We start from the raw sequence: 14343 nt of genomic DNA, 5'->3' as shown, positions 1-14343 counted from the left end.
GTTATATGTATAATTAAAGCATATCACTATAAAATAAAATAAAATAAACAACAGATCATAAATACAATACATATATCATCATATACATTGTACATGTACTATTTAGGGCGTATGCACTCTTTCTAATGTACATAAGAAACGCTCATTATTGTTCCCCCTTTTGCAATGATGCTAAGTGGGTTAATATATATCCAAGGACAGAAAAGGAACTACTTTACTGCCATAGTAAGTCGGAGGGAGCACTGCATGGCTAAATGTTTGTATATGTACATGTGCGAGTAGCTACAGGAATGGCAACTTTATCTTTCCAATATATGGCATAAGCATATGAGTACATGCATGTAGGAGTGCATTCGCGTATGAGTATACTCTTGTATGAATACATGTGTATCTGAGTGCATTCGTGTATGGCCGTACATTTGTGTATGGTCGTACATTCGTGTATGGTCGTACATTCGTGTATGGTCGTACATTCGTGTATGGTCGTACATTCGTGTATGGTCGTACATTCGTGTATGGTCGTACATTCGTGTATGGCCGTACATATGTTCATTTATGCTTCTACGTATCGTTGCGCCCGCACATGTATAGAACTATGCACATGAAAGTTCATATTTCATTTTGCCATAACAATAGGATCGGAAGTTGAGAGAAATTCCTTATTTATCACGTTATGTCATCCTTGAAAAGTTTAAGAAGAAACCAAGATTTATGTCTGAATGTGCAGGTAAAAAAAAAAACAAAGCTACATCCTCTTAGACGTTACGCTGTTCACACGAACACGCGCATGGGTGTGCTGACTGTGTACATATAAAAATACATAAACGTGGGTATTTACATGAACATTTAAATATACATTTGCCCGTACATATATAATTGTACATGTGTACTGCTGGGGTACGTGATCTAACATATGATGTGGTATTTCCCCTGATCGCGAAGGTACCCCTAGGAGAGCATACGGTTACAACGCATACGACAAAATTCGGTTTAAGCCTACGTTCAATCCTTATGTGAAATTGAATAAAGACAAAAGATATAGACTTGACAACTGGCAATCGAGGTGGGAAAAAAAAAAAAATAAAATAAAATAAATAAACAGATAAGAAGACGAATAAGCATACGAAAAAGTAGACGAAAAAGCATACAAAAAAGTAGACGAAAAAGTAGACGAAAAAGCATACGAAAAAGTAGACGAAAAAGTAGACGAAAAAGCAGACGAAAAAGTAGACGAATAAGCATACGAAAAAGTAGACGAAAAAGTACGTGGATAAGTACACGAATATCCTCATTATCAAATGAATAAATTAAAATGTACGCTTCTACTTATTTGCATTTAAGTGTATATTTCTCCACCACCTCTGCTTCCATTCCATATTGCATATTTTTACTGCAACGACTTTTTAGAGATACTGAAAAATTTGATCCGTTGAAATGTTATGTAAGGGGAAGTCGAAAAAGTTATGACATACCTTTTGCCATATTACCTACAAAGGATGAACTTGGAGCATTCCATCCACCAGTGTAAAATAAAAATAAGAGAAAAAACGTTGACATAAAAGTAATTGCCGTATAACTATAGATATATATGGCATGCTTAAACCATTAGCACCTTGCTCATTCGTGGAGTATTCTGTGCTTGTACATACAAACCGCATAACGGAACACCTCAACCGTATTTTGTTTGTACCATTTTATTTTATAATTTATTTGTAGTATCACTTTATTTTATAATTTATATGTAGTATCACTTTATTTTATAATTTATATGTAGTATCACTTAATTTTATAATTTATTTGTAGTATCATTTTATTTTATTATGTATATGTAGTATCATTTTATTTTATTATTATTTTTTTTTTTTTTATTTTCTTCTTTGCAAAAGACTGTCAGGGAGATACAAAGCAGACATTGAAAAGCAGTACTATATGCACGGTATGCACGGGGCGTATTTACATTTGCGATACGCACACTACGAACGATCTATGTGTGCCCCTAATACATGGCGGTGTAGTTATTAATAGTTATTCGTTATTCGATGTTACGTTATGTTCTGCGCTTTTTATATGTTCCTTTGTGCAATTTTTTTTTTTTTTTTTTTGTTCCCACGTGTAGACTTGCCATGGGTATGGCACAAGAATTTCTACACAGGGACGAACCATTTTTGTGATAACATGGTTGTTGGGAAAAAAAAGTGGTACAGGAAAGATCAACAAAATCAAAAGATGATGGAAGCGATGAAGAAGATTAACGACTTGGTGCTGGATTACAGGGAGGTGCGTAATAAAACAGGATTAGTAGAGAAGGAAAAGAAATAGAACAAATGTTCATGTGTTTATGCAGCACTTGTGTTTCATTTTGTTTCATTTCGTTTCATTTCGTTTCATTTCGTTTCATTTCGCTTCATTTCGTTTCATTTCGCTTCATTTCGCTTCATTTCGTTTCATTTCGCTTCATTTCGTTTCATTTCGCTTCATTTCGTTTCATTTCGCTTCATTTCGTTTCATCTCACGTTGCTGCATTTTTTTCTGCACCCCTCTTTTAGGAATGCAAGAATAAGAAGAGGTACAATTTCTTAGAAAAGGTGGTAAGCACCCTGGGGGAGGAAATTGCACACAAGCACATAAGAAAAATAAAAAACATTCAATTATGATGAACACTAATATGAATATAGTTAATATGGGGATAAACGAAAAAAAAAAAAAAAAACAAAGCAAAGCAAAGCAAACTTCTATTATGCTGAAATTTTTAATGAGTGTTACGTACTTTTATTTAATTTATTTTCCTTGCCTTGTCAGCTCTCATTTCGAATTTATGTCTTAATAATATGGAGAAAAAAAAAAATAATAATAATAAATAGTAATAATAAAATAAAGAAATAAAGAAATAAATAAAGAAAGAAATAAATAAAGAAATAAATAAAGAAATAAAGAAATAAAGAAATAAAGAAATAAAGAAATAAAGAAATAAATAAATAAATAAATAAATAAATAAATAAATAAATAAATAAATAAATAAATAAATAAATAAATAAAGAAAGAAAGAAAGAAAGAAAGAAAGAAAGAATCGAATGAAAAGAAAATAATATAATAAAAAACAAATTCACTGAAAAAAAAAGTAAATAACAATAATAGTATAAGTAAGAGTAACAATAACTGTAACAATAAATGATGATTTGTGTTTCCCTTCAAAAATGCATAAAGCAAAGGCACACGACCCTTCCCTCCGGTAAGTCCTCGAGTTTTTTCCTCTACATATATACCTCTTACTGCGTATATGTCGTGCTCACATATGTACGTGTGTGTGTTTGTATATGTGTTTGTATATGTGATTGTGTGTGCGTTTGTTTGTATGTGTACACATGTACCGCACCCCGCGCGGTAGACTTATTCCTCCTTGCGCAAACCTCCTATGACACAGAGCTTTAGACTTCTAAAAAAAAAAAAAAAATTAAACGAAAATTGAGCAAAAATTACACATCGGTTTGAATTTTTTTTCTCCATTTTAATGCGTTCTCCAATCTTTGTTCGCATCAGTGATCATTCATTTTTTTTTCCAATTTTTTTTCCAATTTTTTCCAATTTTTTTTCCATTTTTTTCCATTTTTTTCCATTTTTTTCCATTTTTTTCCAATTTTTTTCCAATTTTTTTCCAATTTTTTCCAATTTTTTTCCAATTTTTTCCAATTTTTTTCCCATTTTTTTCCATTTTTTTCGTCTTTCACGTTCAGTGGCAAACTCACTTGTTATCGAGATATAAGTTAAATCCTTTCAGTGCTTTGTTCAAGTTTTGTACGTACCTAAAGTGAAAAGAACCATTTTAAAAGAATTGTTAGGAAGCACTTCATCACAGTTACAAGCGTTTCATGTGCTTCACATCTTAACTGCTTACCTTTTGGACTTGAACAAATTCTTGTAGTAATACTTTATTGTGAACAAGATGAAAAGAAAGAGGCAAACCATCAGAGGCGTGTTGCTGAGGGTTTCAATGATCTAAAAAAAAAAAAAAAGTCCAAAAAAGATTAAAAAAGAATTAACGCTTTAAACGGGCATCTAAATAGTATATAAAACAGACATACACACACGCCTCTCTTCATGCACAAATGCCATTCCCTGTAATTGTATTCATTACAATTTTGTAGTTTCTAAATTTGCACGTAATAAAAATAAAGACAGAGATCAAAAGAATTAGTATGCTAATGCGAACTGCGAAAAAAAAAAAAAAGAAAAAAAAATAGAACAAATCGACGTTTTCAAAAGTTTTCACTTCATTACTTTTGCAAACTTGTAAGTACAAACGTGTTTACAAACGTGTGTACAAACGTGTGTACAAACGTGTTTACAAACGTGTGTACAAATGTGTGTACAAATGTGTGTACAAATGTGTGTACAAATGTGTGTACACAGGTTGCCGCATTATTCAATATTTTATCATTTACCCCTTGATCGTATTTCAATTTCTTTGTAATGCTTGTAGTTACTGATGGCAGATATTTCAAATCTCATTAGGTCTACAAAGGGGACGAGATTAAAGTCAACAGTCTAAATGGATATCAGATAGAATAATACTCAGAAAAAAAAAAAAAAAAAAAAAAAAAAAAAAAACTAGTCCAAACATACGAATATCATCAACATATAAATAAATATTCACTACTTTCCATAGTAGTTGTAATCTTCTCTTATTTTTTTATTTTATTTTATTTTTTTATTTTATTTTATTTTTTTATTTTTTTTTTTTTTTTATTTTTTTTTTTTTTTTTTTTTTTTTCAATTTTAATGGTTACCTTCTTTCTGATTTTGATTTATGTTTACACAAGTAATTGGGCATGTTGCATATGACATTTTTTTTTTTTTTTTTTTTCGCTACATGGTTAAGAGGTATATAAAATGATCATACGAAACATCTCTCTTTGCAATATTCACAAAAACAATTGCAGTTATTTATGGTTTCGCTTCATTCTTCTTATTTTCTCTTCTTGGCATTTTGCCTTTTCCCCTCCGTACTTTATACTTCAAGCCAGGTTACGTTACCAAATAAGCAGAAAAAAACAAGCTACTAAAACAAAGTGGACTAAGCATAACAATTATAGCAATTCACACAAAAGAGAAGGAAAAATTATTTAAGAATGTCAACCCAACTGGCATTAACTCAAAAAGCGAAAGTCGATTCGGTACGTGTAACATATGTACTGTACGCCCCATAAACTTTCCGCGCTAACGGAAAATAAAACAAAAAAAATATAGTGAAAATGTATAATATATATAACACAAAAATGATAACGATAATGTAACGATAATGATAACGATAATGATAACGATAATGTAACGATAATGATAACGATAATGATAACGATAATGTAACGATAATGATAACGATAATGTAACGATAATGTAACGATAATGTAACGATAATGTAACGATAATGATAACGATAATGTAACGATAATGTGATGATAACGATACTGAAACGATAACGACAAAATAAAAATAATAGAAAATACAACACAATAAATCGCTTATCCCTTTTTTATTTTTGCAAAAATGGGGAGGAATCAGGTGTAAAAAGGATGAAATAAAAGAAAAGGGAAAAAAAACATTAAAGTAATATATATAGTTATTATTTTAAAAACACTCAAGCTAGGCAACTGGGAAAGCGAAGAGTCGAAAGTTAATCAGCATACGTTGCTCGACGAATGGAAGAAAAAGTAAAAAATAAGAATAAAAATGAAAAAAAATAAAAAAGAAAAACAATAAAAATGAAAAAAAATAAAAATGAAAAAAAATAAAAGTGAAAAAAAATAAAAATGAAAAAAAATAAAAGTGAAAAAAAATAAAAATAAAAAAAAAAATAAGAATAAAAATAGGAAAGAAAAGCTTAAAAAAGAATAAAAGTAAAAATAAAAAAAAAATAAGAATAAAAATAGGAAAGAAAAACTTAAAAAAGAATAAAAGTAAAAATGAAAAAAAAAATAAGAATAAAAATAGGAAAGAAAAACTTAAAAAAGAATAAAAGTAAAAATGAAAAAAAAAATAAGAATAAAAATAGGAAAGAAAAACTTAAAAAAGAATAAAAGTAAAAATGAAAAAAGATAAATAAAATAACAATCGCTACAAAATCCAATGGGCGAAGATGCAACATATGGGAAATCAACTGCCAATATTACGAGATATATAAAAAAAAAAAAAGAAAAAAAAAAAAAATGGAAAAAAGAATATAATGCGGAAAGGAAAAGGGTATACCACTTTGAAAGCATGTTACAAGAGGGATATATTCATATTTTTTATTCTTGATCTTTAATGTTAAATAGTGTTCACATTTTAATTTACAATACTTATAATTGATATTATTTTACTTTTAATTGATAATACTTAAACGTTAACTTTAATTTTTATTTTTTAATTTAATTTTTTTGGTGTTTTTCCTTTTTTATCCATCTCGTTCCACTGAAACTTTTAAAAGGTAAACCATAATGATCCTTAAAATTTAAAAGATGGGGAAATATATACTAAAATAATACAACATAAAGGTTAAAAGTATGGGCTCTTTTCCATATAATTTGCTATATCATGTAGCTAAGAGGGTATATATCTCTTCGATAAGAAGCGAAGGAATGTTGTATTCATAAAATAAAAATCAAAAAAGTCTGCACATCCGTACACACATACGCCCCATAGGTTTTCACATAGTTCTAAAATGTCTACAAAATGGGAACGAAGTTAAGGGCTTCTTAACAACAATATGCTTCGTAATTTTCTACAGCTTCTCACTAAACATAAGCAGGAAAGAATTTTTCCATTTTCGTCTTCGGATCCACATACATACGCACACATACATACATACACACACATACATACACACACATACATACATACACACACATACATACACACACATACATATACATACATACACACATACACATACATACACATACATACACATACATACATAAACATACATACACACACATACATACACACAAACACACACATACATACACATACATACACACACATACATACACACACATACATACACACACATACATACACACACATACATACACATACATGTACATTTATATAAACATATTTATGTGTTAACTCTTTAAACACCAGCGTGTTGTGCGACCGTGCCACCTCTTGTTTTCCCTTATCCCTTCACTGGACCAATCTTAACACAGTAGTTTAATTCTTCTTTGCATGTGCATAAAATTCGTTAAATTTCTTCTCATTTTAGCTCGAAAAAAAAAAAAAAAAAAAAAAAAAAATTTATATATATAAATATATATATATATACACACACATGTACATGTGTATACCACTCCCCACGTGCTAATTTTTTTTTTTTTTTTTTTAAATATACCTCACACCTTAAGAGAAGCAATCATACTGTCACTATTTTTCAACCCTCCCTCCAATTCGTAAACCTTTGGAATTTTATTTTTTGATAAACACTCATTGAGTGAAGGCATTTTGTTATTTCCAAGAGTCAAAATTGATGCAACTTTATCATTTTTAACAAAATATGCTATAAAGTTATGCTTTGATATATCCCCTTCAAATATGACTTTGTCATAATTTTTTACATACCCCGAATAGCGGAAATTTTTTCCGAAAATATTTGTATTAAAAAAGGGTATAAAATTAAACTCTTTCTTTTGATCACTAAGCATATTATGTGCTGCTATTCTTCCTTGCTGAATAGCAACATTCCAATGACAGATATTTATTAAATCTCCTGTAACAAAGTAAGGAAAGACACACACATCTCCTGCTGCATACATGTCATTCGAATTATTTACCTTAAAATGTTTATCAACTAGGATAAAATTTTTTTCATTTTTAAATTTTTTTTCCAAAAATTCAGAGTTCGGTTTACATCCTAATGCTTCAATAACATAATCACAACTCAACACTTCACCATTATTTAACCTTATTCCATGAATACGTTTTTTTTTCCCATTTTTTATTTTCAAAAAACTAGTGTCTATAATATATTCTGTTGGATATACACCTCCATAAAAGTTTACATTTTTTTCTTTTAAAATATCAAGTACTGTATTTCCTATTTTTTCACCAAAGGCATCATAAAACGGCACTTCATTTTTTGATACCATCGTTACATGTACGTTTTTTTTTTTTAATGTTGACGACATTTCACATGCAATAAATGATGATCCCACAATGACACATTTACTCCCTTCCTTTGCATAGGAAGAAATTTTCATATTATCATCCAAATTGTGTAAAGTAAACAAGTTTTCTGGATATACAACATCTTTCTTCAATGAAGAAGGAGAAGGGGAGGGTGACAGCCCACTAGTTATAAGAATTTTGTCGTATTTTATTTCTTTTCCATTATTTAAATATGCTTTTTTTTTTTCTTCATCAATTTTTTCAACATATGTATCATGCATGTATATTATATTATCGTTGTTATAATATTCCTCTTCTTTTAATTTAATTTGCTCATATAATTCATTTCCTGTGCTACAATTTGATAAGCTCTTTGATAAAGTTGGTCTATCATAAGGTTTGTATGAATCCTTACTACAAACTATCAACTTTCCGCTATACCCCAATTGGTAAAATGTTTCCAATGCACCTAATGTTGCTGCTCCACCACCCACTATTAAAATTGTTTTATTTTCACATTTATCCTTACATGTACAGGTTTTTTTTTTTTTTTTTTCAAATATTTCTAATGAACTAGGTAAATAAGCATACACTTTATTATTCTCAACAACCACTTCATATTTTGGAATATCATCAAACGAGGGACCATTAATACATTCACCTGTTTTTATATCAAATTTTGCATCATGCCATGGACAAGTAACATATTCTTTTGTTAATACACCCATCTTTAGGGGAGCACTATAGTGGGGGCATTTCGGTCCTAAGCAATAATACTTATCATTAATATTTACCAATAACACAGTATCTTTTTCATCATGCACTTTTATTTCTCTCATTTCTCCGCTCTTCATTTCGTCTTTACTTATTAAATATACCTTTTCTAAACTTGTACAGCTAGCCATTTTGTTGTTCACACTGTTAAACTTCTTATGCAATAGTAAACTTGGAGGTGCACACAATAAAGAAATAAATAAAAAAATATTGTAATTATTTGAAAACACTCTTTTTTTATTTATGTATTCTCCTGGTATAGAGCTTATTCTTCTATTTTGGGGGGGCAAATAGAAAGAAAAATAAGTTTTTGTGTTATATGTTGCTACTCTGTTGTTCACTCTTCCCACACGGTTCAATACGCTCCTTAGCTTATCATGTATACATAGGAATTTTTTCATTTTTTGGCTGTTTTTTCAGTGCATATACGTACATGCGCGGTCGGGGCGGCTTCAAATGAATGTACGTTTGGGGTTATTTATATATATTTATATTTGTATTAATGCACGTATTAGCGTATGCGTGTGTACATTCGTGGATAACTTCTTCCTGGGATGTGCTCTCCCTCAACAGCTTCTTAACTTGTAAGGTAAAAATATGCAGTGTCGTTATGTTTAAGTACTGACTAGGTTCCTTGTTTTTCCCCCTTTTTTGTCCTAAGTACTATGCATTTATATAACGGCACTACTATATCCTGACTAGTATTTGTGTTTCGTTGTATTTTTATCCTTTAAAAAATGGCCTATTTATTTGGATTTTTTTTTCCTTATTTTTAATTATTCCCCACTGATGCAGATTTGGCTTTTACTACACATGCAAGCGTGAATATGTATATATATTTTTTATTTTTTTCTTAAGAATTTATACTTTTTGCTTCTTTTTCGAAAATGTTCAGGGTTAATCCACTACCTAGGGTTTTTTCGTAAATCTTGTTGCTCCTTAAAATGTTAATTTTTGTGAAACTATCGTTTTCTTCTTTTTCAGAAATTTCTTTTTGTTTTTTTTTTTTTTTCTTTTTCCTTTTTTCTTTTATCTTATTTTTTGTTTAGAAAAAAAGCCATTTCTATTTCATGTTTGAAGTCGTTTAATTTTTTTTTTTATTTTTAAATATATATGCGCATTTATTTATGAGTATTCAAATATATATCTACGTTTATACAGTTGTCCTATACGACGATGTGCTTGTAATTTGTAGAGTTTTACTTAGCGTTTATTCTGCAATTATTTATCATTTACTATGTATTTATGTTGAATATATTTTTGGCTTATTTTACGCTTTTTTCATTTTTTTTAATGTGTGCACGTTACTAACTCCACATTCTCAAATGTGTCATTTTTTACTGTTTCGTGTTAAAGTTACTCAAAATGAATACTCTCACAATAAACTCAATTTAAAAGCCCTTTTAATTTGCATCCCTTTTTTTTTTTTTTTTTTTTTTTTTTGCATGAACGGTTAAGGTTAAAAAAAAAAAAAAAAGTAAATAAAATAAATAAATAAATATAACACAGTACAGTATAGTACATTTACATTACAACACGAAATGAGATATACACATGAATATGGATGCAACATGGCACCACTTATGAAATAAAACAGGATGCGGATTTCCAAAATAGATAAAAAGGAATACACTTATTTTGTACAAGAGACCCTTACTTTATAGCAGATTTTCATGACAATGGGCTATCTGTACATATACGTATTTTCACGAAATAGTAATAACTGGTATTGCATAAATGATTATAGACATTTCATTTGACGTTTTTCCATCTTACACTTTTTATTTTCCCCCCCTACATAAATATGTTTACATATAAATATATATATATATATATATATATATATATATATATATATATATATATGTTTGTGTGTGTGTATTTAATGCATATACAATGTATATTTTTTGTTCATATTTTTTTTTTTTTTTTTTTTTTTTAATTCACTTAATCTTAGAAGGTACACATAAACGCGCTGAAAAAAAAAAAAAAAATTAAAATAAAGTATGAACATGTCATATAAAAAAAAAAAAAGGTGCATAAGATGGTACAAAAATTTACTAGAACAGTTCTTGTGAACTAGAATTGCAAAAATATCGTTTTATTTGCACCATATTGTTTACCATTATTTGGGTTTTACAAAATGATTACTAGAATTATTTTCTACAAAACTTACAAGTACCATATAAAAATTGTAGACATTATTAATATATACATGTGCACATAAGGCAGTCTGAATTATATTCCTCAAATAGTTTAGCTATTTATTGCCGTAAGGTAAGCCATGCATTAAAAGGAAAAATAAACATCAAAAAAAAAAATACATGACACAGTATAATACAGTACAATATAATTCAGTACAATATAACACAGTATAACAAAATAAATGAAATAAGCAAAATGAACAGATAAAAAAATAAAATAAAATACACAAAATAAGCAATATAAACAAAAAAAAAAAAAAAAAATTACAAACAAAACAAACAAAATAAACGAATTATACAAAATAAAAACAACTGTCCTATTACCCTGCTAAAAAGGTATAACATAACATACTACCCTCGGGACGAAGGTGATAAAAGTCGTAATGTGCGCTTTTTCTTAATGTAACTGGAAATTTGCATATATATATATATATATATATATATATATATATGAGTTTCTTCCGCTCGTCTTTTTAAAAAACAAAACAGTTTTTCCTCTTAAAAATAGTACAGGTGATCATAATTTTTGCGAGAACCCCTTACATATGGACATAACTAAATCAATATAGTGCTATATATTTTCTAAAGTTTTCCGAAAAATGTCGAGGCTTAATAAATTCAAGGACGCGTATTCAGACTATGCAAGAACCCGATGTTACAACCCTAAAGTTCATGTGTCCGGATGGTAAGCAATTTGACATTTGTGTCATATAATATAAAATGTTTTTACGGAGTGTATTTAAGTACACATGTACGTAGGCATGTACGTATGCATGCACTTGTGCACGTTTATATATGTGTCTAAAACCATATGAATTAATCTCTGCTTGTAACATTCTTTTTTTTTTTTTTTCCCTTTTTGACATTATTCCTCTCATTAACTTTTTGCTGTACGTTCCTATACCATTTTCACTTATTTTGTCTCACTGTTTGCCCATTTAACATTGTAGGTATGATATTCAAAATGACGAGTGTTACATACAGAATTATAATAAAATGCGCGAATTTTATATGACAGAATACCCAACATGTAAAATGGAAGAGAAGTATAAAAATATGAAGAGAAAATGTTTAAAAAACAACTCTGATAAAAAAATTATTTTTTATCAGGACGATGATACAAAATATTGGGTTACTGAAAACAAAGAATCTTATAAGGCAAACAATGAACGTGAAACTTAGGTTTTATTCCCTTTCGTAATGCAGCGAAGAGCCGATTTATGAAATGAAAAAAAAAAAAATTAATGCTAAAACTGAAGCAAAAACTGAAGTAAATATTGAAGTAAGAATTAATACCAAAAATGAAGTAGTTTAAATTACACCACCGGAGGAAACAAATTCCGGAAATACATAATAACATATTGTACACATAGAATACATTGTACATATATGTAAACATTCTTTCATTCTTTAAATATATCATTTAAAATAAATTGAGAAATTACAAATTACAGCTTTACTTCATTTTAACAAAATTCACTATCTCATAATTGTCCCTTGTTCGTCGTTTTGCGTAACCCCATTTTACGCAATGTTGTTTTATATCTTTGTTACTGTTTTACTTTTTCAGAGTTTTTCTTTCTTTTCTTTTTTTTCTTTTCTTTTCTTTCTTTTCTTTTTTTTCTTTTCTTTTCTTTCTTTTCTTTCTTTTCTTTTCTTTATTTTTTTCTTTTTTTCTTTGAATTCGCTTGTTGAAAAACGAAAATTATGCCCATCCGTATCTTCTTTAGAATGTGCCTAAATATATTATACAAAAACCATGATCAAAAATAAACAATTTAATGTCTTAGTAAAAACTTAGCTTCCTCTAGGGGTATTTCAGTCACACTCGGGTTTAGCTTTACCAGTTCATTAATGAGCAATTTTCGCTTGTCTCTTACTTTGTCCCTCTTTTCCGATAGAAGTTTCTCCACCTACATTTACAAAATAAAGTGAACGAGCATGTGGAAAATTTAAGTAAATATATGTGTTGCAAATGCATATATAAAACCAGGTAAGTGTGAAAAAAACTGCTTTACAGTGTTTTTTTTTTTTTTTTTTTTTTTTTATTTTCTTTTGTTTGTGGGTACGTGTGTGCAAAACTGCTATTTTTATGAACAAGTCAGAATATATAGAATACAGTTTGCATAAATTTATTCCCATATTCATAATTTTTTTTTTTTTTTTTTTTTCCATACATTATCTAAATAATCATTAATTTGGCTTTTATTTAGTGACAAAAATAAATTACTGTAGGTGCTTAGTTTCCCGACATTTTTCGTAATTTCCTTTCTCCTATATCCACCCTTGGTTGTTCTCACACCATTCAAATTATTATCGATTAACAATAGCTGCTTGTTTTTACAAAAAATACCTTCTGCTAGTAAATTTAGCTCCACAAGTCTGTTATAATACTGTGTATTTTCCATTCTCTTGAGTTTTGAAAACGTGATATGGTCAATTAGGTATGTGCAATGGCATTTATACATACAAATATACATATATATATAAGTACATATATACATAAGTACATATATATATATATATATATACACTCCTTATCAACCTGAACGGTAATGTCGAAAATGGAAATAAAAAATGGCGTTGTAAAGGCACTCTACTCTTTGAATGAGCAAAAAAAAAAATAGTAAGGGAAAATAGGTTAATACTGCTTGGTAATAAAATGATTATTGCTTTTGTGTAATAGAAAAAATGACCTTATATTTTTAAGGAATATTATCATCTTAAAAAATTCTCTATTTTTCCATTCGAACAGCTGAATAGCCAAAAAAAAAATAAAATAAAATAAAATAAAACTCAATTGAGAGGAATGGAATGTAATATGATATAATGGCAATGTATTTAATTGAATTTAATTGAATTTAGTTCAATTCAGTTCAATTAAGTTCAATTCAGTTGAATGCATTGCCATTATATTAAAACGCTTTTCTACTGCTGTTGCAAAAAAAAAGCAACATGACAAAAGGTGCTAAAGTGAAATTTTAAGAATGAAAAATATCGGGACTAATAAATTGAATAAATGGTAAAAATTAAATAAACATTTATGTAAGCATTCAAAGTATCAAAAATAAAAGAAAATAAAATAAAAGAGAAGGAAAAATAAATACAAATAGAAATACAAATACATGAACAAATGCATTTACAAATTCATGTACAAATGCATTTACAAATTCATGTACAAATGCATGTACAAATGCATATATAATTGCATATATAAATTCAAATG

At 28.5% G+C, this 14343-nt stretch overlaps 5 protein-coding genes across 5 annotated transcripts; 2 read left to right on the top strand and 3 right to left on the bottom strand.

Annotated features, from left to right (window-relative positions):
• Window positions 1–165: 165 nt before the first annotated feature.
• On the top strand, window positions 166–2654 carry PmUG01_03027000 (conserved Plasmodium protein, unknown function; the record flags this gene model as incomplete). Its single annotated transcript, XM_029008903.1, has 7 exons — window positions 166–225; window positions 637–727; window positions 943–1063; window positions 1408–1524; window positions 1887–1936; window positions 2117–2277; window positions 2547–2654. 7 exons carry the CDS (start codon window positions 166–168, stop codon window positions 2652–2654), a joined length of 708 nt encoding a protein of 235 aa, XP_028859484.1.
• A 733-nt stretch (window positions 2655–3387) lies between these two features.
• Window positions 3388–4842, bottom strand: PmUG01_03026900 (conserved Plasmodium protein, unknown function; the record flags this gene model as incomplete). Its single annotated transcript, XM_029008902.1, has 6 exons — window positions 3388–3433; window positions 3744–3800; window positions 3893–3993; window positions 4133–4206; window positions 4440–4511; window positions 4785–4842. The coding sequence occupies 6 exons, from the start codon at window positions 4840–4842 to the stop codon at window positions 3388–3390; spliced, it is 408 nt and encodes a 135-aa protein (XP_028859483.1).
• A 2525-nt stretch (window positions 4843–7367) lies between these two features.
• On the bottom strand, window positions 7368–9314 carry PmUG01_03026800 (ferrodoxin reductase-like protein; the record flags this gene model as incomplete). The annotated part of the gene is made up of 1 exon (XM_029008901.1): window positions 7368–9314. One exon carries the CDS (start codon window positions 9312–9314, stop codon window positions 7368–7370), a length of 1947 nt encoding a protein of 648 aa, XP_028859482.1.
• A 2402-nt stretch (window positions 9315–11716) lies between these two features.
• Window positions 11717–12299, top strand: PmUG01_03026700 (conserved Plasmodium protein, unknown function; the record flags this gene model as incomplete). The annotated part of the gene is made up of 2 exons (XM_029008900.1): window positions 11717–11802; window positions 12068–12299. The coding sequence occupies 2 exons, from the start codon at window positions 11717–11719 to the stop codon at window positions 12297–12299; spliced, it is 318 nt and encodes a 105-aa protein (XP_028859481.1).
• A 596-nt stretch (window positions 12300–12895) lies between these two features.
• PmUG01_03026600 (conserved Plasmodium protein, unknown function) lies at window positions 12896–13525 on the bottom strand (the record flags this gene model as incomplete). Its single annotated transcript, XM_029008899.1, has 2 exons — window positions 12896–13030; window positions 13295–13525. 2 exons carry the CDS (start codon window positions 13523–13525, stop codon window positions 12896–12898), a joined length of 366 nt encoding a protein of 121 aa, XP_028859480.1.
• Window positions 13526–14343: the final 818 nt, after the last annotated feature.

Source organism: Plasmodium malariae, assembly GCF_900090045.1.
Source record: "Plasmodium malariae genome assembly, chromosome: 3".
NCBI classification, from domain to species: Eukaryota; Apicomplexa; class Aconoidasida; order Haemosporida; family Plasmodiidae; genus Plasmodium; species Plasmodium malariae.
This window is presented reverse-complemented; position numbering and strand designations above follow the sequence as displayed.